Source organism: Leuciscus leuciscus (genome assembly GCF_965113295.1).
Source record: "Leuciscus leuciscus genome assembly, chromosome: 1".
Taxonomy (NCBI): domain Eukaryota; kingdom Metazoa; phylum Chordata; class Actinopteri; order Cypriniformes; family Leuciscidae; genus Leuciscus; species Leuciscus leuciscus.
In genome coordinates, this window is record NC_138725.1 from 5,129,006 (window position 1) to 5,153,795 (window position 24,790).

The 24,790-nt window shown below is 42.1% G+C and overlaps 2 protein-coding genes across 5 annotated transcripts in view; one reads left to right on the forward strand and one right to left on the reverse strand.

Annotated features, from left to right (window-relative positions):
* LOC309494422 (uncharacterized protein) overlaps positions 1-24,790 on the reverse strand; it is a 251,719-nt gene that overhangs the window by 63,597 nt on the left and 163,332 nt on the right. The window lies entirely within an intron of this gene.
* The window catches only part of LOC309494337 (uncharacterized protein), a 255,507-nt gene that overhangs the window by 34,862 nt on the left and 195,855 nt on the right, over positions 1-24,790 (forward strand). The window contains exon 1 of one of the 4 annotated variants that reach the window (XM_082163641.1): positions 3,201-3,289. The exons of the other annotated variants lie outside the window; for them this stretch is intronic. Coding sequence (XP_082019767.1) covers positions 3,211-3,289 — 79 coding nt within the window. The 5' untranslated portion in view covers positions 3,201-3,210. Of the gene's footprint in view, positions 1-3,200; positions 3,290-24,790 lie in introns of those variants that run through there. 4 annotated transcript variants of the gene reach the window in all.

Genomic DNA, 24,790 nt, shown 5'->3' on the forward strand with positions numbered 1-24,790 from the left:
GGGGTTGGAATCTCCTCTCTGTTGTTCGGTATGTCGTTACATTCTATGAGGCTTGGCAACGGGATGCGAACAGCTCCATCCAGAGACTCCACTTCATAGCCACTGGCCCTTCTGCCTGCCGATGGCTTCACTCCGGCACATGTTCTCAGTGTGTAAGGAGCGCTTGGACTTTGGTCATTGAACATGTCGAAGAACTGTGAGCGCACCAGTGACCTGTTGCTCTGCTCGTCCATGATCGCATACAGTTTCACGGCTTTTTCTCTGTGGCCGACTGGGAACACTTTGACGAGGCATATTTTCGAGCAGGAGCGGTCTGTGAGTTCCCCTCCGCAGACTTTCGTGCATTTGTTGGTGACTTGAGACTGCGGTGAAGCTTCATCCTCCTCCCCGCCGTGCTCAGCAGTAGGGCCAGCCCTCTGCTGCCAGGGTGCAGCTCCAGGGTGAAGCGCTGTGTTGTGCCTGTCGCTCTTACATTCAAAACACTGGACATTGACTTTGCAGTTCTTTGCTATGTGAGACGAGGAAGAAAGACATTTAAAGCACACATTGTTTTCTTTGAGGAGTGTTTTGCGCTCGTCAATGGGCTTCTCTCTGAATGCCCGGCACTTACGTAGAGGGTGTGGCTTTTTATGCAACAGACACAGTTTGTCGCCGTTGTCGGATTTTGTTGGAGGCTCACCCGTGTGTCTTGTGGACGGAGACTTCCCGCTGTCTGTTGGGCTTCCACGCTGTCTTCTCTGTCCTGGGGGCCATGTCTGTGTTGCCGATGAGGCTGAAGCTTGGGTCATTTGCGATGCGAGCCTGCTCGCTGACAAAATCAACAAAGAAGCCAAAGGGAGGATAGCTCACATGGTTTTGACGCTTGTAGGCTGCACCAGCTATCACCCACTTGTCCTGGAGACGAGGCGGGAGTTTCTGTACAATTGGGTTGACGCCTCTCGACATGTCCAGGAAAGCCAGGCCTGGTAAGTCTCCTTCAGCCTCAGCGGCCTGCAGTTCCATTAGCAGATCACCCAGCTTTGTCAGGTTAGATCCATCTCGGTTTGCTATTTTCGGAAAGCTGTCAATGCGTTTGAACAGAGCATTTTCTATTGCTTCAGCTGAGCCGTATGTTTGCTCGAGCCTTTCCCATGCCATGGCCAGTCCTGCTTCTGGCCGATTTATGTGTATTGCTCTTATCTGCTCAATATGCTCTGCTGACTCCTTCCTGAGCCACTTTAGCAGAAGATCCATCTCCTCACTCGGTTCCAGGATTAGGCCTCTGATGGCAGTCAAAAAGGAACGCTTCCATGCTCTGTAGTTTTGGGGTTTGTCATTGAATTGAAGCAAGCCTGTAGCCACAAGCTCACGGCGGGCTAGATACCTGACAAAGTCATTTATGTGTGAGCCACCCTCATTTATGTATGAGCTGCCACCATTGTAGTCTGGCGGTATGGCATGGTGTGCGGGTGGAGGCTGGGTGTGGTGATTTTGTGTTCTGAAGTGGTGTACAAGAGAAGCATGCTCACCGCTGGACTTGATGTGAGGTAGACGAACGTCTCCAGGCGTCCTGTTGAATGGCTTGTGGCTGTCCTCGTATGTGCTGATGTAAGGCTGCTGTGAGATGAGACGATGTGGAGCAGTATTGTTCTGATGCGGATAGAAGGGACTGGCTTCAGGCTTTAGTGGTGGAGGTGACACGTTGTGGTTAGGGACCAGCGCTGTCTTTGCTTGTGTGTCACCGTTTTCACATGACTTAAATTCTGAATCCCTTTCTTTTAGTTGATCAAACACATACTGCCTTGTGCGTTGTGAGGCTTCTAAAGGAACAGAGTCTTTGTTCAGGTCACAACTATGTTTTTCACTCTTTACATCAGCAGCAGCTTCAAGTGCCTCTGCTTCGGCAATAGCTGCTGCAGCCTCTTTTTTATGTTTTAGCATTTCTATAGACACTTCCAACTTAGCTTGTTGTAGCCTCAGATTAGCTTCCTCTTCAGCATAGCATAGGCATGCCTTTGCTGCTTCAGCTCTCGCTCTTGCTCTGACTGCTGCAGACCCCGCTGACGATGAACTGGATCTCACTGAACAACATACTTGCGAGCGTGTCCTTAACGATGCACTGTATGGGTTCTCCTGTGCTGCTGTATTTCCATGCAAACTCTTCTCTGTAGCCTGTAGCTCGGTGGCGCACGCTGCTCCAGTAGCACTTGACTGTAGAGTATGGTCCGTTGATCGTCCACTGGATGCATGTGACGACGACATGTCGGCTAGCTTCCAACTTGCTCTGCTTTATCTCGCTTGCTTGATAGCCGTCGTTTCACTGTGCCGTCCTCGATATGTTAACTTAATATCCTGACGGCCAGCTAAACTTTTTCCCCACACCAAGACTCTGAAGATTAATTCTTAGTTCCACAGGTTTATTGGAGTTAAGGAAAATAGTGAAACTGCAACACACACAAGAGCAATGACAAATTACACATGAATAAAGGTTAATTTGCACAATTACTGTTGCATTTTGTTTGTACTCATTTTAACACTAATAAAGAAATACATGTGAACTACATTCTGGTCATTATAGCATCTTTACCGTGCAGCTCGTCACAAATTAACACGTGAGAGCTAGCATATGGATAGCCGACGTGAGTTCAAACCATCGGCAGATTACACTCTACAAACTTACAATTATTGTCAAAAATAACGAATAATACTTCCAGAATAATCTCACAAAACAAAGTATACATACCAACGATGCTACGTCAGACATGAGAAGTAGACAGATGCGATTGAAGCGCCATGAAAATAAACCGCTGAAACGCGCATGAAGTGCGTGAGTATTTACTTCCCAACTACGGATCGCGTAATAGGACATTTAGCACAGCGCGATCTTAAAGTGACCATGACCTAAATACAAACACATATGATATTGACACACAAATACAAATGCATATTCCTGGAACACATTAGAATTCTGTAATGCTGACTAAAAGTAAAGCATGTTTATCTTCTGTATCTTTAAACTTAATGCCCATTTACATTTTCTTACTCACAACAAAACAGATTAAGATCCTCTAATGCTAATCTTCCGGCACATTATACACATTATACTTTTTTAGCCACTATGCTCCAAAAATGTGGAATTCTTACCAAGTGAAGTGAAAGAGTTTACTAGCATTCATATTTTTAAAAGGCAGGTTAAGAGAGACAAGTAAGAGTGTTTAGAGAGGTACTGGCATGGCTTTGAGTGTTTGCTCAACTGAGCCGGATGAAAGAAACCCTATTATGAGGAACCTTTTTGGTTCTACAGCTCAATGTAAGTTGTTTATATTTTGTAATTCTATGTTTATTATATTAGCAAAACTGACCAAAGTGCTGTACAATGAATAACTAAAAAGACAAGTAAAAAATAAAATGCATAGAATCAATAATCATAATAATATAAAACATATGTAACCCGGTTAAAAAAGCATGAGGTGATAAGTGATGCTTGTAGTAGGTATATCATTTAATAGTCAGAGCATATAAATAGTGTGATTAAAAGGTTTAAATTCATTTTAAAAGTTATGATAAAAACGTTAAAAGCAGTTTAAAAATTGTTTATTGTTTTATGTTAAAAGATAGTGTATTTCTGATAATTGTCCAAACCAGCATTTATGGGGTTAATAACGATTGGGCGGAGAGTCAGGTCGCGGGTTTTTTTCATGAGGACAGACGCGGGAGAAAAGTAAAAGTAAAAGAGTGAGCGTGACACAGAGATTTTCTGAGGTAATTTGTTTATTAGTAGTGCACAAACCAGTGTGTAGATTGTGTCTTATGATTGTTTGCTCGACAATCAGTGAGAAGTGACAAGCTGCATATTGAGAAACGGGAATTTCTGTACGAAGTTCAGAGACTGTTTATTTTTGTGCTACTGCTGTCTAGTTGCCCTGAAGTATTAGGCTGGAATCCGTTCATTACCAGTGAACGACAGTTTTTAGCTAAAGTTTAACTACCTCAGTTGAACAGTTTGAGGGGTTTATCTGCTGTTTTCGACCTGAAGACAAAGAGACTCATACAGAGTTGAAGCAACCAGGATTTCTCTCGTGTGTGTTACTGAAACCGTGTAGAGAAAAGAGAAACCCACGGAGTTCGTTTGGAAAAGCTGATCGAATGCTGAGCCTGCCCCTGTGATTGTTGGAGAAAAGACTGGACAGAAACATTATCTTCAGGTATCTTTTATTTTGTTTGCTCGCTGACGAGTGAAACGGCCATTAAGTTTTGGGCCACAACGAACACAAGCACCGCATCAGGCCTGCTACGGTATTTTAGTTTATAATTTTGGTTGCCGGCTATAGATTGCATTAAGGTGTGTGTGGGCCCACTAAGTATTTTGTTTTAAGTGGATTTGAATTTGGTTCATTGAGGGTTTTCTGAATTAATCTTTTTGAAGGTTAAGGGTTTACATTGTTGTCTGTGCATTTACAGTATTGAAAGTATTTTTTTTTTTTTTAAAGAGAGACATTTTATGTTAAAGGTTTAAAAAAGAACAATCATATATCCTTATTTCATTTTTCATTGGAGATAATAATTTCTTTATCATTGAGTAAATAATTGAGATATATTTTTATAAAACCTTGTGTTGTGTTACTTTATTACTTATTGGGAAAGAGGTTATCGTTTTATTCTGAGAGAGACATATACTGACACATAGGGTTTAAAAATCTTTATTAAAATTATAACTTAAGAAACGTGAATTCATAGGTAGGTTAGAAAAACATTTCATGTGTGTACTTTAAAAGAGAGATCCAAGATAACATTTAAAACTGAGTTAATCAGGGTTAAAACACATTTGATAAATACCTTAAAAGAACCCAAAAGCCCTGCCCTCATCAGTATACATTCTGAGGGGAGCGCTACATAAAATGGAGGCACCGCTGGGATTGTCTTGGATTTTTCAGTAAAAAAAAAAAAAAAAAAAAAATAGAGTTAAAAGTTAAAGTGGCTAACTAAAGTTACTAAGCTAATTGACAAACAGTATTAACATGGAAAAAATTGAACTAGTGTCAGAGTTAAAACGCTGGTGCCGTGGTGAGGGTTTGGATGAGACGCATGCACTTATGACCATCGTCCCGGAAGATGTAGAGATTAGTGAAGTGGAAGAAACACTGGAAACTATCAAGTCTTTAGGACGGGTGCGTGTTCGTGGGAGAAACTTCAGTGCAAGACTAAACCGACGGATGGTTTTGTGTGAGAGTAGAGAGACTGTGCAAGAGGAGAGTGTTCCTTCTGAAGTTGTGCCTATTGATGGTGGAGAGGTGTGGCCTGTTATCATCATAGGAGGGGCACAGGCAGCTGCTGAAGAGTTTAATATTAAACTAAAAGGGTTGCTGCAGGCTGAAGGGAAAACCATGGAGGACCTCAAATCATTATTCCCCAGTGCACCCACGCCCACTAGCTCCACTGAATCCATCCTTCGCGCTGTCGGAGATTTGTTGGAAAAGACAACCAAACCAGCTGATGGTGGGAGTTATGGTCGACTACGCATGTTCTCGGGAGCCCTACCAACGCCGCCAGGTGAGGAACCATTTGATCATTGGCTAGAGCAAGCATTGCTTATGGTGGAGGAGACTGAATGCTCTGATAGAGAAAAAAGACGCAGAATTATTGGAAGTTTAAAGGGGCCCGCACTAGAAATTGTGAAAGCAGTACGGCACGCCAATCCTGACGCCAGCCCAAAAGAGTGCTTGGAAGCCCTTGAAAGTGCTTTTGGAAGTGCTGAGTCCGGTGATGATCTCTACTTTGCTTTCCGATTGATGCAACAGCAAAAAGGAGAGAAACTATCAGATTTCCTTCGACGTCTAGAGAGGTCTCTAGCTAAGGTGATTCAAAGAGGTGGCCTCCCTGCTAGCGGCAAGGATCAAGCCCGACTGGAGCAACTGCTGAGGGGTGCTATCGCCTCAGACCTGATGCTGATCCAGCTGCGCTTGAGAGAAAGGAAGGCTGCCCCCCCAAACTTTCTGCAGCTGTTGACTGAGATTCGTGCTGAGGAAGAGTACGAAACTTCTAGAAAGAAGCTCAGTGCCTCAGTACATCAAATGCATGCTAATACAGAAGTGGATACAAGGCAAGCTGAGATCCAGAACTTAAAGGCTGAAATAAAAGAGCTAAAGTCAATGGTTGCATCAGTAGTGACCAAATCCACTCATGTCAAAGATGATTACATGGAGGTTAAAACCATTAGTGCGCCGCCTGACTCTGAGAACCGGCAAGATGCCGAGCTGGCTGCCTTGAAAAAACAACTGAAAAGACTAAAACAGAAAACTAGCAACAAGATGCCGGAGCAAGATGCTGCAGTGGCTGTTGCAACCATGGAGGCTTCTAAACAGGTCCCCAACTCCCCCAAGGGAGCCCCGAAAAGGTCAGAAGAGAATTTCTGCTATAGGTGTGGTGAGAGCGGACATTTCGCCACAAAGTGCCGCAACCCTGAGAATCAAGCCAAGGTTATCAGAAAGCTAATTCATGCTTTGAAGGTGACAAAAGACAGACAGCAGTCTGGGGATGCCACCACCAATGAAGTTAACTGTGGGGTAAAGAAAAGTGTGGTTACCTCATCAGAGCCGGCTGACATCCCTGAAGGCTTGATTGGTCCACCCAGCATAGTACCTGTGAAAGTAAATGGACATTGCTGTGATGCCTTGTTTGATAGTGGCTCTCAGGTCACCATTATCTTTGAGACTTGGTATCAAACTTACCTGTCTGATGTCCCAATACGTTCCGTGTCTGGTTTAGCCCTGTGGGGACTAAGTGAATCTGAGATCAGTTATCCATACCGTGGGTATGTGGTGGTCGACATTGATTATCCAGAAAAAGTTGCAGGTGCCGCCCAGACGGTGACAGTTCTTGCTCTTATCTGCCCTCAGCCCCGAACTGCAGACCAGACTCCTATAATTGTGGGGACCAATGCCAGTCACATCCGACGTCTTGTACAGCAGTGTAAGGACAATGGCATTGACATCACCCAGACACTGGGGATACAAGCCTGTTACAGTGACAACAAGCTAACAGCGCCTGGCACGGCCACAGCCCTGGAGGAAGAGGGTGATATTGGCTGTGTGTTATGGCAAGGACCTGGCCCACTGACTCTGCCCCCTGGTGGTGACTGTACTGCAGTCTGCAAAGTCGAATACAAGCTCCAGGTTGACAAAGAAATCCTGATGGTGGACTCGTCTCCTGTAGCTCCACTCCCAGCGGGTGTGCTAGTTCAGCCCACAGTGGTGCCCAGCGAAGAGGTGAACATCAACCATTTCAGAATCTTGGTCCAAAATGAGTCCTTGACAGAGACAGTCATACCAGTGGGAACGGTTATCGGACATATGTATCTGACAGATGCTGTCACTCCTCTCTCTCCATCCAAGACAGCTGACACCGAGTTTGATGTGAACCTGATCAACTTTGGAGACTCACCTGTCTCAGAGGAGTGGAAAGAGAGACTCCGTCAAAAGCTATCCACAAGGTCCCAGGTGTTCTCTCTACAAGAATGGGATGTTGGATTGGCAAAGGGAGTAGAGCACACAATCCGGTTGTCAGATCCACGGCCGTTCAGAGAGCGCTCTCGTCGCCTGGCTCCAGCTGACCTGGAAGACGTGAGAAAGCACCTCCAAGAACTGTTGCGTGCAGGGATCATCAAGGAGTCTCGTAGTCCCTATGCATCCCCAATCGTGATTGTTCGCAAAAAGAATGGAGCTGTGAGAATGTGTATCGACTACCGATTGTTAAACAGCCGAACCATCCCAGATCAGTACACAACACCTTGTATTGATGATGTGTTGAATTCAATGACCGGAAGCAAGTGGTTCTCCGTTCTTGATCTGCGGAGCGGTTATTACCAAATCGCCATGGCCGAGGAAGATAAGGAAAAGACGGCATTCATCTGCCCACTGGGGTTCTTCCAATTTGAGAGGATGCCGCAGGGAATAACTGGAGCCCCAGCCACCTTCCAAAGATTAATGGAGAAGGCTGTGGGTGACATGAATCTGCTCGAAGTCCTTGTCTACCTCGATGACTTGATTGTATTTGGCCGAACTTTAGAAGAGCACGAAGAGAGACTTCTTAAAGTCCTTGATCGTCTGGCAGAGGTTGGATTGAAAATCTCATTTGACAAATGTCAATTTTGCCTCCCAAAGGTAAAATACCTTGGACATATTGTATCGGCCAATGGAGTATCACCTGACCCAGCCAAGATAGAGGCAGTTACAAGTTGGCCACAACCTACTCACCTGAAGGCTCTTCAGTCTTTCTTGGGATTTTGTGGCTATTACCGACGATTCATCGCCAATTATGCAGCTATAGTCCGTCCATTGTCTGAGCTCACCAAAGGCTATGCTCCAACCCAGAGGGGCAAGAAGTCTGAAAAAGACAACAGTAAGACTTACCTCAAACAGTCAGAGCCCTTTGGTGAGAGATGGGACCAGTCCTGCACTGAGGCTTTCCACAAGATTATCCACTGCCTTACTCATACACCTGTGTTGGCATTTGCAGATCCCAACAAGCCCTACGTTCTGCATGTGGACGCCAGCTTGAGAGGGCTGGGCGCCGTCCTATATCAAGAACACAGTGTGGGTCTGAGACCAGTCGCTTTTGCCAGCAGGAAGCTAAAAACATCTGAGAGGAATTATCCCGTTCACCAGCTGGAGTTTCTGGCTCTTAAGTGGGCAGTTGTGGATAAATTCCATGAGTATTTGTATGGGGTTAAATTTACGGTACGTACGGACAATAACCCGCTTACGTACGTGTTATCGACCGCCAAGCTCAGTGCTGTGGGGCACAGATGGCTCTCTGCTTTATCCACCTATGACTTCGATGTCCAATACCGACCAGGCAGACACAACATAGACGCTGACCTGCTCTCAAGGAATATGCATGATGAGAGTTCAGAGGAATGGGAGACCATACCACAGTCTGGTGTGAGATCAATCTGCAAACGAATCTACATCCCTGGTTCGGCAGACAGTCCACCGAGGTATGTAGATCAGTTGGGAGCTTCGCCTGATTGTGTGCCTGATATTTATGCATTCTCAACTCACCTGGAGTTGAAATCATTGGGGCAGATGTCTAAGCAGGAGTTGATTGAAGCTCAGGAGAAGGATAAAGCCATCCGATCTGCCATACAAGCTGTTAAACATGGGAAATGGCCGGAAGAGAATGGATCTTGTCCAGAACGCTCTCGTCTGAAGAAAGAGATGGGGAAACTGATGATGAAAGATGGGCTACTCCATCGCTTAAGCAAGCGACCATCCGGAGAAGATCTCACTCAACTTGTCTTGCCAAGCGAGTTCAGAGAAGTAGTGCTAAAGTCCACCCATGATGATCTCGGACACCTGGGTATTGAAAGAACTACAGACTTGTTGAGGAGCCGGTTCTTTTGGCCGAAACTGGCATGCGATGTTGAGCAGTACATAAAGAACTGTGGAGAATGTGTCACTCGGAAGACCCCCTGTCATAGGGTAGCGCCTTTACATCACATTTCAAGCAATGGACCGATGGATCTGGTATGCATCGATTTTCTGTCCATGGAGCCAGATTCTGCAGGTATCAGCAATGTGTTAGTGGTCACGGATCATTTCACTCGTTATGCGCAGGCTTTCCCATCTCGTAACCAGAAGGCGCAGACGGTGGCAAAGATTCTGGTGGACAAGTATTTCCTGCATTATGGTTTGCCAGCTAGAATTCACTCAGACCAGGGAAGAGACTTTGAGAGTCAGTTAATCAAAGAACTCTTGAAGATACTAGGGATCCGGAAATCACGGACCACTCCCTATCACCCGCAGGGAGATCCGCAGCCTGAGAGATTCAACAGAACTCTTCTTTCCATGCTGGGAACCCTGGGCTGTGAGAGGAAACGGCAGTGGAGTAAACATATTGGCTACTTGGTTCACGCCTACAACAGCACCAAATGTGATGCTACGGGGTACTCACCCTATTTCTTAATGTTTGGCAGAGAAGCAAGGCTTCCAATAGACCTGTGCTTTGGAACCTCTCCTGATGGCAAAGCTGATGGTGGTCATTCACGCTATGTAGCCAAGCTAAAAGAAGACTTGCAAAGAGCTTACAAGCTTGCCTCTGAAGCGGCCTACAAGACACATCAGAGGAACAAGAGGTCATATGATAAAAGAGTGGGATTCCAGACACTGGATATCGGTGACAGAGTGTTGTTAAGGAACTTGGGATTGAAAGGGAAACATAAGTTGGAGAGTCGTTGGAGTCCTGTCCCTTACGTGGTCCTGGGAAAGATGCCCAACCTTCCAGTGTACAAAGTGAAACCGGAGGACGGAGGAGGAGTCGTCAAAACTCTTCATCGTGATCATCTTTTACCAATTGGACAGTTAGTGAGAATGCCGACAGTGGAGACTGAGGACAAGTCACATGTCCAAACAAGAACAAGAGCTGAGACACAAAAGAGGTCAAAGAAAGTCTTACCTGAAGTACAGGAAGCTCTTCAAGAGTTGCAGTTTACAGATTCCTTTTCAGATGTGGAGTATTATGGATCTGGAAAACCCTACAGTACTTACCTGAAGGAGATCCTGACAAAAGAAAGAGATACTGCTGGACAGTCAAATCTCATCCAAGATGATAGTGGCTCTTCTCAACAGTCAGATGGAAATTCTGCTGAGGATAGTTCGTCAGAGGGAAACAGTTTGGAGGAGGAACATCACAGTATGAGAGAAGCGGATGGAGATCAAGATTCAGTTCCTGGGGAAGAAAGTGATCCAGAGTCTGATAACCCTTGCCACGATGAGCATCCAGAGACAGTCACTAAGACAAAAGTGATTAGCAAACCTGAAAACCGTCCAAAAAGGATAGTGAAACCAGTTATCAGGTTAACTTACGATGAGCCTGGTAGGCCAAAAGATCAACCTCTCACTATTGTGCATAGAGGTGTTATCATTAAGATTGGCAAGAGTTAATTTAAACTCCTTGCCACTGTTGCCTTTGGCTTGCTCAGTTGGGGATATTTTGGGGATATTTAATTTAATTTTATCAATCAATAAATTCCTCTTGAAACAAACTTTGTTGTATTATTTTAATTTAATACTGTGAAGCTGCTTTGATACAATCTGTATTGTGAAAAGCGCTATACAAATAAACTTGACTTGACTTGACTTGACTAGTCATGCACCTTTTCCACTAGTACATAAAAAAGGTAGACTTTATTATGTTTGATGAGGACATCAAAAACCTTTAGAAGGGGGAGGGTGTAACCCGGTTAAAAAAGCATGAGGTGATAAGTGATGCTTGTAGTAGGTATATCATTTAATAGTCAGAGCATATAAATAGTGTGATTAAAAGGTTTAAATTCATTTTAAAAGTTATGATAAAAACGTTAAAAGCAGTTTAAAAATTGTTTATTGTTTTATGTTAAAAGATAGTGTATTTCTGATAATTGTCCAAACCAGCATTTATGGGGTTAATAACGATTGGGCGGAGAGTCAGGTCGCGGGTTTTTTTCATGAGGACAGACGCGGGAGAAAAGAAAAAGTGAAGTAAAAGAGTGAGCGTGACACAGAGATTTTCTGAGGTAATTTGTTTATTAGTAGTGCACAAACCAGTGTGTAGATTGTGTCTTATGATTGTTTGCTCGACAATCAGTGACTACGTTTACATGCAGCCAATATCCGGGTTATGGTCGGGTTAGGGTCACTATTTGGGTTTCTGAAACATTCGGAATAACGCGTTTACATGCGTGAGCAGAGAGAGTTACTCCTGTATACATGGAATTTACAATATCCCGATGTAAACGGCGACGCGCGGTTAGCGTCTGGACGTACGCACTTCCTTAAGACGCAATATGCGTCATTTCCGATTCTTTTTCCTGTATCCAAAGACAACAACAACAGCAGCAGCACGCGGATAATGAATAGTTCGGGGCAGATAGCGATCGCCTTTGTTTGCGCTTTCCTCCTCGCTCCAAAAGTGTGGTGCTGTGCTGCGTCTCGCCATGTTTACCTCTACTTCTTGTTTACTTCCGGTATACTGCACGCGGGTTTCTGTATGCGCCGTCCCTACTCAAAAGACCAAGATTCCTTGCGAATAGAACATGCGCAGAACACAAATCAATGTCCCTTTTGATGGGGATATGCCGATACGCGTTTACATGACCAAATATTCGGGTTAGAAAGGGGGTACCCCAGGTATAATATCCGGGTTTTTAAAAACCGGGATATGAGCACATCCGGGTTTTTGCCGGTGTTTACATGGCCGTGCGCGACCGGGTTATTGCTAATATCCCGGTTTTGAACGGGTTATTGGCTGCATGTAAACGTAGTCAGTGAGAAGTGACAAGCTGCATATTGAGAAACGGGAATTTCTGTACGAAGTTCAGAGACTGTTTATTTTTGTGCTACTGCTGTCTAGTTGCCCTGAAGTATTAGGCTGGAATCCGTTCATTACCAGTGAACGACAGTTTTTAGCTAAAGTTTAACTACCTCAGTTGAACAGTTTGAGGGGTTTATCTGCTGTTTTCGACCTGAAGACAAAGAGACTCATACAGAGTTGAAGCAACCAGGATTTCTCTCGTGTGTGTTACTGAAACCGTGTAGAGAAAAGAGAAACCCACGGAGTTCGTTTGGAAAAGCTGATCGAATGCTGAGCCTGCCCCTGTGATTGTTGGAGAAAAGACTGGACAGAAACATTATCTTCAGGTATCTTTTATTTTGTTTGCTCGCTGACGAGTGAAACGGCCATTAAGTTTTGGGCCACAACGAACACAAGCACCGCATCAGGCCTGCTACGGTATTTTAGTTTATAATTTTGGTTGCCGGCTATAGATTGCATTAAGGTGTGTGTGGGCCCACTAAGTATTTTGTTTTAAGTGGATTTGAATTTGGTTCATTGAGGGTTTTCTGAATTAATCTTTTTGAAGGTTAAGGGTTTACATTGTTGTCTGTGCATTTACAGTATTGAAAGTATTTTATTTTTTTTTAAAGAGAGACATTTTATGTTAAAGGTTTAAAAAAGAACAATCATATATCCTTATTTTATTTTTCATTGGAGATAATAATTTCTTTATCATTGAGTAAATAATTGAGATATATTTTTATAAAACCTTGTGTTGTGTTACTTTATTACTTATTGGGAAAGAGGTTATCGTTTTATTCTGAGAGAGACATATACTGACACATAGGGTTTAAAAATCTTTATTAAAATTATAACTTAAGAAACGTGAATTCATAGGTAGGTTAGAAAAACATTTCATGTGTGTACTTTAAAAGAGAGATCCAAGATAACATTTAAAACTGAGTTAATCAGGGTTAAAACACATTTGATAAATACCTTAAAAGAACCCAAAAGCCCTGCCCTCATCAGTATACATTCTGAGGGGAGCGCTACACATAAATAATAAGAAAACTTTCAATATCAGGGCACATAACACAGAAATACAAAAAACAAACATGAGTGCCAGGTTAGGGAACAAGAAAGGCCAAAGATTAAAAATGAGTTTTTAACCTAGATTTGAATGCAGCAATGGTGGGGGCAGATCTAATATCCTGGGGGAGCTGGTTCCACAATCGTGGGGCAGCAACTGCAAAAGCTCTATCACCCCTCTGTTTAAGCCGTGAGCGCGGCACAAGCAGGAGCCCTTTGTTTGAGGATCTCAGTGACCTTGAAACTGAGTGGCTCTACAAGGTCGGTGATATAAGTTGGGGCGAGCCCATTAATTGCCTTAAAAACAAACAATAAAACTTTAAACTGAATCCTAAAAGGAACTGGGAGCCAATGCAAGGAGGCCAAAATGGGGACTAATCTGGACAGAACTAATCTGATTGTCAAGGCAGAGTTCTGAGTCAAAACTGACACCCACATTTCTGGCATAAGGTTTGATAAATGGGGTGAAGTGACCTAAATTTTTTACCACAGTGCATCTTGCCTTGGGAGAACCAAAAATAATTACTTCTGTCTTGTCACCGTTTAACTGGAGAAAGTTGTTAACCATCCAAGTTTTGATGTCTTCGAGACAGGCCAGAAGAGATTGTATGGAATCCCTAGATTTTAGAGGCAAGTACAACTGTGAGTCATCCGCATAGAGATGAAAAGAGATGTTATACTTCCTTATGATGTCACCCAGTGGGAGCATATACAAGCTAAAAAGCATAGGACCCAAAATGGACCCCTGAAGGGACCCCATATGAAACGGAAGCAGAAGATGAGGAGAACTTGCCAATAGATACTGAGAAAGTCCTATCATTGAGATAGGAACGGAACCAAAGTAATGCAGTCTCCCTAATGCCCACCTGCTGATCAAGGCGAGTAAGGAGGATGTTATGATCAACGGTGTCGAAGGCGGCACTAAGATCCAATAATATCAGGATGGCATTATCCAGAACAGCTTTTTCCAGAACTTCAGAAATAAAAGGAGGCTTAGAAATGGGACGGTAGTTATTTAGGCATTTAACATCGAGATCATGGCTGCGTTCGAAACCGCATACTCAATGAGTTGGTACTTAAAGGGATAGTTCACTTTGAAATTAAATTTTGGTATGTTTTAGCTTACCTCAAGGGCATCCAAGATGTAGGTGTCTTTTTTTCCGCAGTAGTTTCAATTTTGATATTTTTAGGTCAAACCGTTCTTGTCTGTCAGTCATATAATGCAGGTCGATGGTCACTTGTCTCAAACAGCATGCACAGAGTCCAAATTAAAACAATTCCCCGTCGTCCAAATTAAACAATTCCCCATCGTAAGTACACATTGATGGCCTAAGACACGAAACGAGCGGTTTGTGTGAGAAAACGAACAGTTTTTATATCGTTTTTACCTCTTGAACTCAGCCACGTCCAAATGATCTGAGAGCGCGGGCGGGTATAGATATATACAATAGATGTCGCCTTGGCTACGGTTTCGCAGTAGCCAAGGCGACATCTAGTGACAGACAAGAACGGTTTGACCTAAAAATATCAAAATTGAAACTACTGCGGAAAAAAAGACACCTACATCTTGGATGCCCTTGAGGTAAGCTAAAACATACCAAAATTTAATTTCAAAGTGAACTATCCCTTTAATTTCAATAAGTACTTACTTAACGAGCGCTAAAAGAGTAGGTACTTAATAGCCAAATCTCGTTGAGTATGAATGCGGTTCGGACGTCATCCGCCATGTTGACGTTATCATGTGACCTATGACGTTATCACAAGCGCAACAATTTAAAAGTTATGAGCGACAGGTGTGCACCACCGACATCTGATTGCATCAGTACCACCTAACCAGTCCAGAATGGTTCAGCGTCTGAAATGGTTGGCATGTCATCAATAGTTAGAAGAATAATTTGTGCACAAAGGAGACATCGGGCAGCTGCTCGAAGATCTCGCCTTTGGAGAAGGTTGATGATTTTATATTCAAACAAGGCAAGTATTACTACTTAAAAAATGAAGACTACCCCAGAATGAATTGCATTACTAGCCCACCCCAACACTTATGCACAATCCTAATGACAAATGCTGACCAACACTTATTTATATAACATTTTCTGGTAACACTTTACAATAAGGTTAATTTATTAAACATTAGTTAATGTATTAACTAACATGAACGAACAAATAGCAATACATTTGTTACAGTATTTATGAATATTTGTTAATGTTAGTTAATAGAAATAAAGCTGTTCATTGTTTGTTCATGTTAGTTCACAGTGCATTAACTCATGTTAACAAGATTTTAATAAATTATTAGTAAATGTTGAAATTAACATTAACAAAGATGAATGAATGCTGTATAAGTGCAGTTCACTATTAGTTAATGTTAACTAATGTAGTTAACTAATGTACCTTATTGTAAAGTGTTACCCATTTTCTTAATGAAAATGATCTATTTTGGTAAAACAAGCAAACTGTTGTATTGTCATATGACATAGCTATGCATGAATACACACTAGACCAGGGATGGGCAACTTCGGTCCTGGAGGGCCACTGTCCTACAGAGTTTAGCTTCAACCCTAATCAAACACACCTGAACAAGCTAATCAAGGTCCTCAGGATTACTAGAAAATTACAGGCAGGTGATTTTTTCAGGGTTGGAGCTAAACTCTGTAGGACAGTGGCCCTCCAGGACCGAAGTTGCCCACCCCTGCACTAGACAAATGCAGCTGATGTGAAAAATACATTTTTATTCAAGCAATGATTAATGCATGAAATTAATTGTTTTATTTACTGAAAACAATATGAAACCTGAATAAAAATAAGTAAATGAATAAAATAAATAATCACAATAAATAAATACATATACGATTCAATACTACATGAAACATCGCTTTATTCAAGCTTTTTGTTCTAACAAACTCATGTTTTTACAGGCGGTGAACCCCACATCCTACTGCCATCTCAATGGAGCTGTTCCAATTCTGCAGTTTTATATTGATGAAGCAGCTGACCACCGTGCCCACCTTCGCCTGTCTCTTCCGTCCATCAGGTCCCTGATTGGTGCAGTCAGACAGGAATCTGACCATGGATGGGAAAGGGACATCGAGGTGCTTGTGTTCCTGCACTGGCTGGCCCATACAGCATCTTACAGGGTGGTGTCGCAGACCTTTGATATCCCCAAGACCTCTGTGCATGACATTGTGCACAGAGTAAGCAAGGCCATCATGGGAATTTTGAGGAGGGTGATTTGCTTTCCAACCGGTGATGACCTGGAGGCAGTGGGAGCAGGATTTGCACAGCTGTCTGGATCACCAGCTTTCAGCAGAGCAGTTGGTGCGATAGACGGCTGTCATATCCGTATTAAACCGCCAGCAAATAACTCCCACTGTTATTTCAACCGGAAGCTGTTTCACTCCATCCAACTCCAGGCCATCACTGATCACCGGGGGAAATTCCTAGATGTCTTTGTGGGATATCCTGGGTCTGTGCACGATGCCAGGGTGCTGAGGAACAGCCCTGTGTATGCTGAAGGCCTTTATCCACCTGCAGGCAAATGCATCCTCGGAGATGGAGGCTATCCTTGCCTGAGTGCACCCATCTGCCTCATCACGCCATACAGAGAGCCTGTACAGAACCCTGTGCAGGATCGCTTCAACAGCAAGCACTCCCGTGCCCGTAACATCGTGGAGAGAGCTTTTGGGATGCTGAAGACACGCTGGCGCTGTATCTTCTTCAAGGCCTTGGAGGTGAGCCCTGCCTTCGTGCCTGAGGTTGTTGCGTGCTGCGCTGTGCTTCACAATCTCGCTCTGGTCAATGGAGATATTGTTGAGCCAGAGGATGAGGATGACCATGATGACGGCCCCCCTGAGCCCCGCAACCTTGCAGCAAGAGTGGGAGATGATGTGCGGGACAATCTGGCTGCTGCGGTGTCTGCTCCAAACATCCCTGTGCCTGCTCTCCATGAGCATGACTACCTTTAAAATATTTAGGAAGATTAAAATGTTATTTTTTTTCAATTCATGTTGTCAGCATTCCGTTTCTTGTCAAATGTCATTTTATAGGTTAACAATTACATGCAAATATTTGTTAGAGCTTTACTACCTTTGTGGTGGAGTGGGCTAAACCACTGAACTGGTTAGCAGAAGATTGCTGGTCGATCAGCAAGGCTCTTTACTCCAGGTTTGTCCAGGGTCATTGTCCCTGTAATAAATGCATTTAGTCACTTTGGATAAAAACATCTGCCAAATGCATAAATTTGATGGATCTTTGTAAAGAAACCGTCTCGGGCATAAACGCTCAAAGCTGCTTATTTCTTCAAGGTATTACTACAAAATACATACATTTACTACAATTTCGACTTAGTGGGAAAAAGGGTTAGTTCACCTCAACATATAAATACAGCCATTATTTGCTTGCTTTCATGCCGTTACATTACTCTGTTTTATTTTTTATTGTTTAAATACAAAAGGGGATTTTTGTCAAGTTTGTTCTGCTGGTTTAACACAATATCAGTCAATGGAGGCCAACTATCACAAATTAATAACAAATTACAGACAGGTGTGTTGGAACTGAACCCTCCATGACCTGCCTTGAAAACTCCCTGCATGAGCTCTGAATGCATTTAGAAGTCATTTAATAAATTCCAATAAAACTGTTGTTTTAAAGTGTGTATTTTTTTTTTTTACATTACACCACACATTCACTAATGATTCATCACTTCATAAATATTTAATTTATGAATTTTATCAAACTAAAAGTATGACTACATTTATAGAAGTCTATAATGTACTGTGACTGCCTAGAAATAGTTTGTTTTACATAACATTGTACAAAAGTCTGTAAATGACCATAAGAAGTTTTTTTTTTTCCACAGAATTTATTTCTTAGCAAGGATTTCAAGGACAAATAAAAATCGTTCATCCCTTTCTGCAACTTCTCCTTCTCTCCTTTCCTCCTTTTCAATTGCCTCCCTGTGCCATCTCTCCTCTCTTTCTCTTACTTCTCTTTCTTGTCTTTCTTCTCTCTCTCTTCTCTCTTGTTCTCGTCATTCCTCCTTCTCCTCCATTTCCCTCCAAAGCCTCTCCTCCCTCTCAGCAGCTTTCCGCTCTCTCTCCTCTTCTCTCTCCTCCATCTCCCGAAATAATGCCATCACGTCATTAGGCCTTTTCCGGGCTCTTGAGGGCTCTGGGCTCACTGAGGACGAAGATGCCACAGCAACATCCTGCCCACATGAGGCAACGAGGGCAGGAGGAGTGATGGAGGGTCTGCCCCCAATTGCCTCATCCATGGCAGTGTACCACTTCCAGGATGCTGCTGTGGTCTCTCCATCCTCAGTGCCCCTTCCTGTCTGCGGACATTTCAGATCCTGCAAAAATGCACAAGCATGATACAAAAGCATTCATTTTAACATCACAATATTTAAATTCTGTATTAGAAGTGACAAAATGATCTTACTTTGTATTTCTGTTTAAGGTTTTCCCATTTTTTTTTTTACAAATGCCGCTGTCGGCTTTCCATGTAGGTCCTGCTCCACCACAAAGGATCTGCAGCAAATGCAGAGAAATCAAGAATTAAAATAGTGCTGCAATATCTCTGTTTGAAAATACAATAACTGAAATATTCTACAAATGAACAATTAAATAGATTTTTAATCATTTCTGTATACTCACTCAAAGCCTTTGATGGCAGCATTACGCTTTCCGGTGAAGAGTGCTTCATGAGCCACTCTCCACCGGATAAGTTTGCGTGTGTGTTCATCTGTCCCTGTAACATCCAGACAAGATTCACGTTACCTCTGTGATTTATGAGCTCAATACTACATTTACATGTTGAGGTTGTTGCTGATAAGTAACCTAGCTTTTTATCCATCATAAACGTTCCACAATTGTTCAACAGTAGGCTACTAATGGACAAATGAAATAGATTACTTATGTTTAGTTACTTAATCTAAATGTATTAAACATTCGTCTAATGAAAAAAAAAAAAATTCTCCTAAACAATAGTACACATACATCACTCAGATGTCTATTTCATATCTATTAGACGTAGTAGTAATCTGCAATTCTTATAGAATATTTTCTTGCCAGATATTTAATAGACATTTAGTAATTTATTTAAGATGTATACAGTTTAAAATGTATGCAAATCCACTTTGGAGACGTATGTGTCCTTACTAGAGCTCCTCTGTTAGCTATAGATAATAAAATGTAATTTACAACAAAATCACAAATGAACCATATTATATAGCGTCTTTACACCTTCAACAATTCAACAGTTTACTGTACAGTATTCAACACATGCGATTTGGTTTGTAGGCTTAATACTCACATTTGAAAACACTCTCCATTTGTTCAGCCATGTTTGAGTATGACGTATCTTTTTCTTCTTCTTCTTCTTTTATGACGTATCCTCTCGCGTGGCCTCCTGGGATAGAAAAGTATCCATGGTGGAGCACTCAAAAATCCGGGCGGAAGTAGTAAGCCATCCGGGAACTTCTCGCCTACTCTTTTATGAATACTGATGTTTCGAACGTACTGCTTCCTTCACATACTGTTTTTGCCTACTATATAGTAGGAAAGTAGGCATATTCGAACGCACTATAAGTATACGTACGTCCGAATCTCGCGATAATTAGTACTAGTATAAGTACTAGATAATTAGTAGTAATAATAATTAGTACGTCACCCAGGTAATTCTCGCCTACTCTTTTATGAACACAGAGGACTCGTACATACTTTTTCACTCGCCTACTCTTTTTACCATACTATATAGTAGGGAAGTATGCGGTTTCGAACGCAGCCCATGTTTTTTGAGCAGGGGTTGGACAACCACATGCTTAAAACATGTAGGGACAGTGCCGGATGCAAGACATGAATTTAAGATGACCTGAATGGAGGGGCCGACTACATCAAAAGCATCCTTTATAATAGAAGAGGGGATAGAATCATAAGATGAAGTAGTAGGTTTCATATGTGATACTAAATTCCTCAATTCAGTGAGAGAGATGGGCTGAAATTGGTTGAAAGTAGCCAGTGCCCCTGAGCAACCAGGCGGAGTAACAGATGAGGTGGTGGTAAACACTAATCTAAAGTTCTCAATTTTATTAGTAAAAAACTTAAGAAATTTCTCATAGGTATCAGTGGATACATCAACAACTGGGGAATTTGAGGGGTTGATAACTTAGTTTATAGTACTAAATAAAATGTTTGGTCTGTTTGAGTGTTTACTGATCAAATCTGAGAGGTGCTTTGCTCTGGCTATTTTTGCTGCTGCCTGAAAAGAAGCTAATGCAGATTTACAAATTTGAAAGGAAACATTGAAATTATCCTTTTTCCATTTCCTTTCAGCTTTACAACAGGCCTGCCTGTAATGAGAATTTAATTTGGAGCGAGTGTATGTGAAAGGTGCTACAGAGTCAAGTATGGAAGAGCAAGATGAGTGAAAAAGGGTAACTAATTCATCCGGACTAAAGGAGAATGATGTGGCTGTTGCAATAGTAGATGCAACATTTCCACTCAAAAAACTATCAGAAAACTGAGCTGCAGTAAGAGAATGTATCTGGTGGGAGTAATGATCCTGAACTCTGACAGTTTGCAGGGGATTGAAAAGGGTGATGTCAAATATAATGGGCTTATGATCAGAGAAAGTGGCCTCCTCAATCACAATATTATCAACATTAAAACCATAAGATAAAACTGTGTATGTGTATAAAAAAGTGTATGTCCCAGTTTATTTGTAGCTTTATCTATATGTTGCGTAAGGCCAATTACGCCACAGAATTCGCTAACCATAGGTCTATCCGGACAGCAAACATGGATATTAAAGTCACCAAGTATAAGGAGACGATCATACAGTGACACAAAATGAGAAAGAAAATCAGAGAATTCAGTTATAAAGTCTTTGTCTGGCTTAGGGGGCCTATAGATCAGTACACAAACTAATGGTGACATAACAGATTCTACAATTACACAGTGCAGTTCAAAGGTGGAAAAACTCCCTGCTAACAATGTCTGTAATTTAAAATTGTTCCTAAAAACAAGAGCCACACCACCTCCTCTTCCAACGCACCTCGGCGTGTTAATAAATGAAAAATTAGTTGGGCAAAGTTCACTAAAAATAGACGACTGGCCAACTCCAGCGCTAATCCATGTCTCGGTTAAAAACAGAAAATCCAGATTGTGACGAGAGAAAAAGTCATTCAGAACGAAAGTCTTGTTAGATACTGACCTGCCAGGACCACTTTTGCATTTGAGTAGACCGCAGCCTGGGGGCAACGAGAGTATTCCAAAGGGCGGATGTTCAGCGAGTTTACCCCACTGCTACGGATACGAATCTCGGTTGAGCAGGGCTAACGGGCATTTGAGGTCGATGCAGGGTAATGTATACGTGACAAGAGTACCACAGATCCCACGAACGTCGAGCCAGGTAGAGATCTTTCTGACCTAGAATGTCTGCAGAGAGCTGGCAGGGACCTAATTGTGCAGGAGAAGCACTCGCTCCTCTCCTGATCTTCACCTGGACGCCTCCACGTTTGCCTCGGCGCCTCCGATGCTTCCTCCGGTTAGAGATACAGCAAGGTAGCCGAATGACGCACTCAGTGATGGAGTAAATAAATGGAGGGTGACATCCGTCGTAAAGAACAGGGGTCACCAGTGCGTTTCTGAGACCCAACAAAGTATTCCGATCATAGGACCTTGTAGCAGCAACAGTAGCAGCAACAGAACAGTACCGACATAGCATAAGTGACAACACAAACAAACATAGTAGAAGTTGACGGAGCTGACGGCAAGCCGACAAACACACTGGCGCCATCTTGCTCAAAATAAGAAGATATATGTGTTGATTGTGATTGGTGTTTGTCTATTTGTTTAGAGGGTTCACTTTTGGCTTCATTCAATGTGGACACTTCATCTGGACTATGCTTTCACACCTTTGTTGATTACCTGGACTGGTGCTTGAATAGGGTTTGAAACACTTTATGTTGGACTTCTATTTCTGCATTTCTATTGAAATTTTGGAGTAATGGAAACACTTGCCTCTTACCTGAACTACTTGTGGTGTGGTGAGAAATAGACTTTACTTCTGCCTGGACTCAAACATGTGTTGAACTGAAGTGTTCTAACATAATGAAATTATGATCCTTTTCTTTATATGTAATGATCTGTTGACAATATTGCTGTTGTGTATATACATGTGACATTTGGGTTATCTCACAAAACTTAAATATACTTAACTCTACTCTGGTTGAATGGATCCCCTTAAATTAGTATGTGACCAAAACGAGTATTACAACACAACTATGTTCCTTTTTAATCACTGATCGATTGCTCCTGTCTGCCTCGCTGCCTGCTGTGAGTTTGTTTGCTTCGGTGCTGTAAGCTCCATCTTAGCCTCGTATTTCTTTCTGTTTTGAACCATCATTTACTATCATTTCTAGTTGTTTATACTAAATACAGCTTACCCAACATCTCAGATTAACCTGACATCGCTAGCTTCCGTTACTACTAGCACAACACGCTAGTAATTCTCTAGCCTGTTAACGCGCCACCCGTGCATTCAGCTATTTTTTATTTATTTTCCAAGTGGCTTCAACACTAGATGTCGCCTTGTCTACGGCAGTTCATTTGAATGAATGTCTTTAAGACGACATCTAGTGTATATATCTAAGCATATATATAGTCTGCGTACACGTCACACACCAGGATGCGCGAGCTCCCTCAGATCACTTGGACGTGGCTGTGTATAAGAGGTATAAACAATATAAATACTGTTCGTTTTCTCACACAAACCGCTCGTTTCATGTCTTAGGCCATCAATGTGTACTTACGATGGGGAATTGTTTTCATTTGGACTCTGTGCATGCTCTTTGAGACCGTGACCATAGACCTGCATTATATGACTGACAGACAAGAACGGTTTGACCTAAAAATATCAAATTGAAACTACTGCGGAAAAAAAGACACCTACATCTTGGATGCCCTTGAGGTAAGCTAAAACATACCAAAATTGAATTTCAAAGTGAACTATCCCTTTAATGTCTATTTGCACGTCTCTGTTCCACTCCTGGTTGTTTCTTGTTATTTGACTGTCTTGTATGGATTTTGACCTTTTGCCTGGCTGGATTGTGAGCACGGATTACCCCATTAATATGCGCGAGGGAGAGAGAGCGAGATGTATTGTTTGAAGACGGTGAAGGTGAGTAAATGATAGGAAACCCAGCAACAGCGATTATCAGTTTCTCCTCCATTTTCTCGGAACTAATGTTTTGGTAGGAACGAAAGTTTACATCGTATGTTTCTCCGGAATCCGCCAGCGCGAAGGACGTCTATATTCCGATTGGTTGCTGGCGTTTGCCACTGCTTGCCGCTGAACCGCATCATAGCTCATTACCATAAAGTTGAGATACTTTCAACTTTCAGATTGACGCTCAAAACGCCCAAAACGCGACGCCGATGGATTTGACGCTCCTTGCAGCTGAGAGAAGCCAGCTTCCATTGAAAATGAATGACTTCCGGTAACTTTGGAAGCTCAAGTCGGCGGCGGTGTGAACGTACAGTATGAGTAATGAATGTGGGAAATATCAAATCTATACATGCATGGGAATTTAGATACATATTAATGAAGTTTGACACAGGAAATATTACATTTTCTTCATTTTTAAGAGTTTTATGATCAGTTTCTGTACAAATATGTAACATGTTAATGATGGAATTACTTTATTGCTATTAAAGGGATGGTTCGCCCAAAAATGAAAATTCTGTCATCATTTTCTCTCCCTCAAGTTGTTTCAAACCTGAAATTGACTTCCATAGTAGGACAAAAAAATACTATGGAAGTCAATGGGGTCCATCAACTGTTTGGTTACTGACATTTTTCAAAATATCTTCTTTTGTGTTCAGCAGAAAAAATTAATTCATACAGGTTTGAAACAACTTGAGGGTGAGTAAATAATGGCAGAATTTTCATTTTCGGGTGAACTATTCCTTTAATAGTATTATAAAGTCAAACTATATTTAGATTCACATATTATGGTGTTGTAGTTATTTGCCTGAAGAGGTTATTTATTTAATTATTTTGTTTTATTATTGGTGATTTATCACTTATTTTGGTGGTTATATTGTGAGAAATTACAGTATTGTCTTTCAGTAGAGCAGTTTTACAGGCTTTTGTCATGTATCCTGACTCAAATAATGTGTTTCTAACAGCAAACACTCAGAATAAAGTGAGATGATCTGCTGATGGTCCTGAATGGCTTGTTGAATGAGTGTTGATAGTCTGAGGCTCATCAATATTAACAGATCTGCTGAAAACACTCTTTATTTCATGACAATAGTTCCTGTTTTCACCTCATTTATTATGCTGATGTCTTCAGATCTCCTGTAAAGTGTCACTTAAAGCTCATTTCATTGGTGTCAGCAGACTGAGGGGA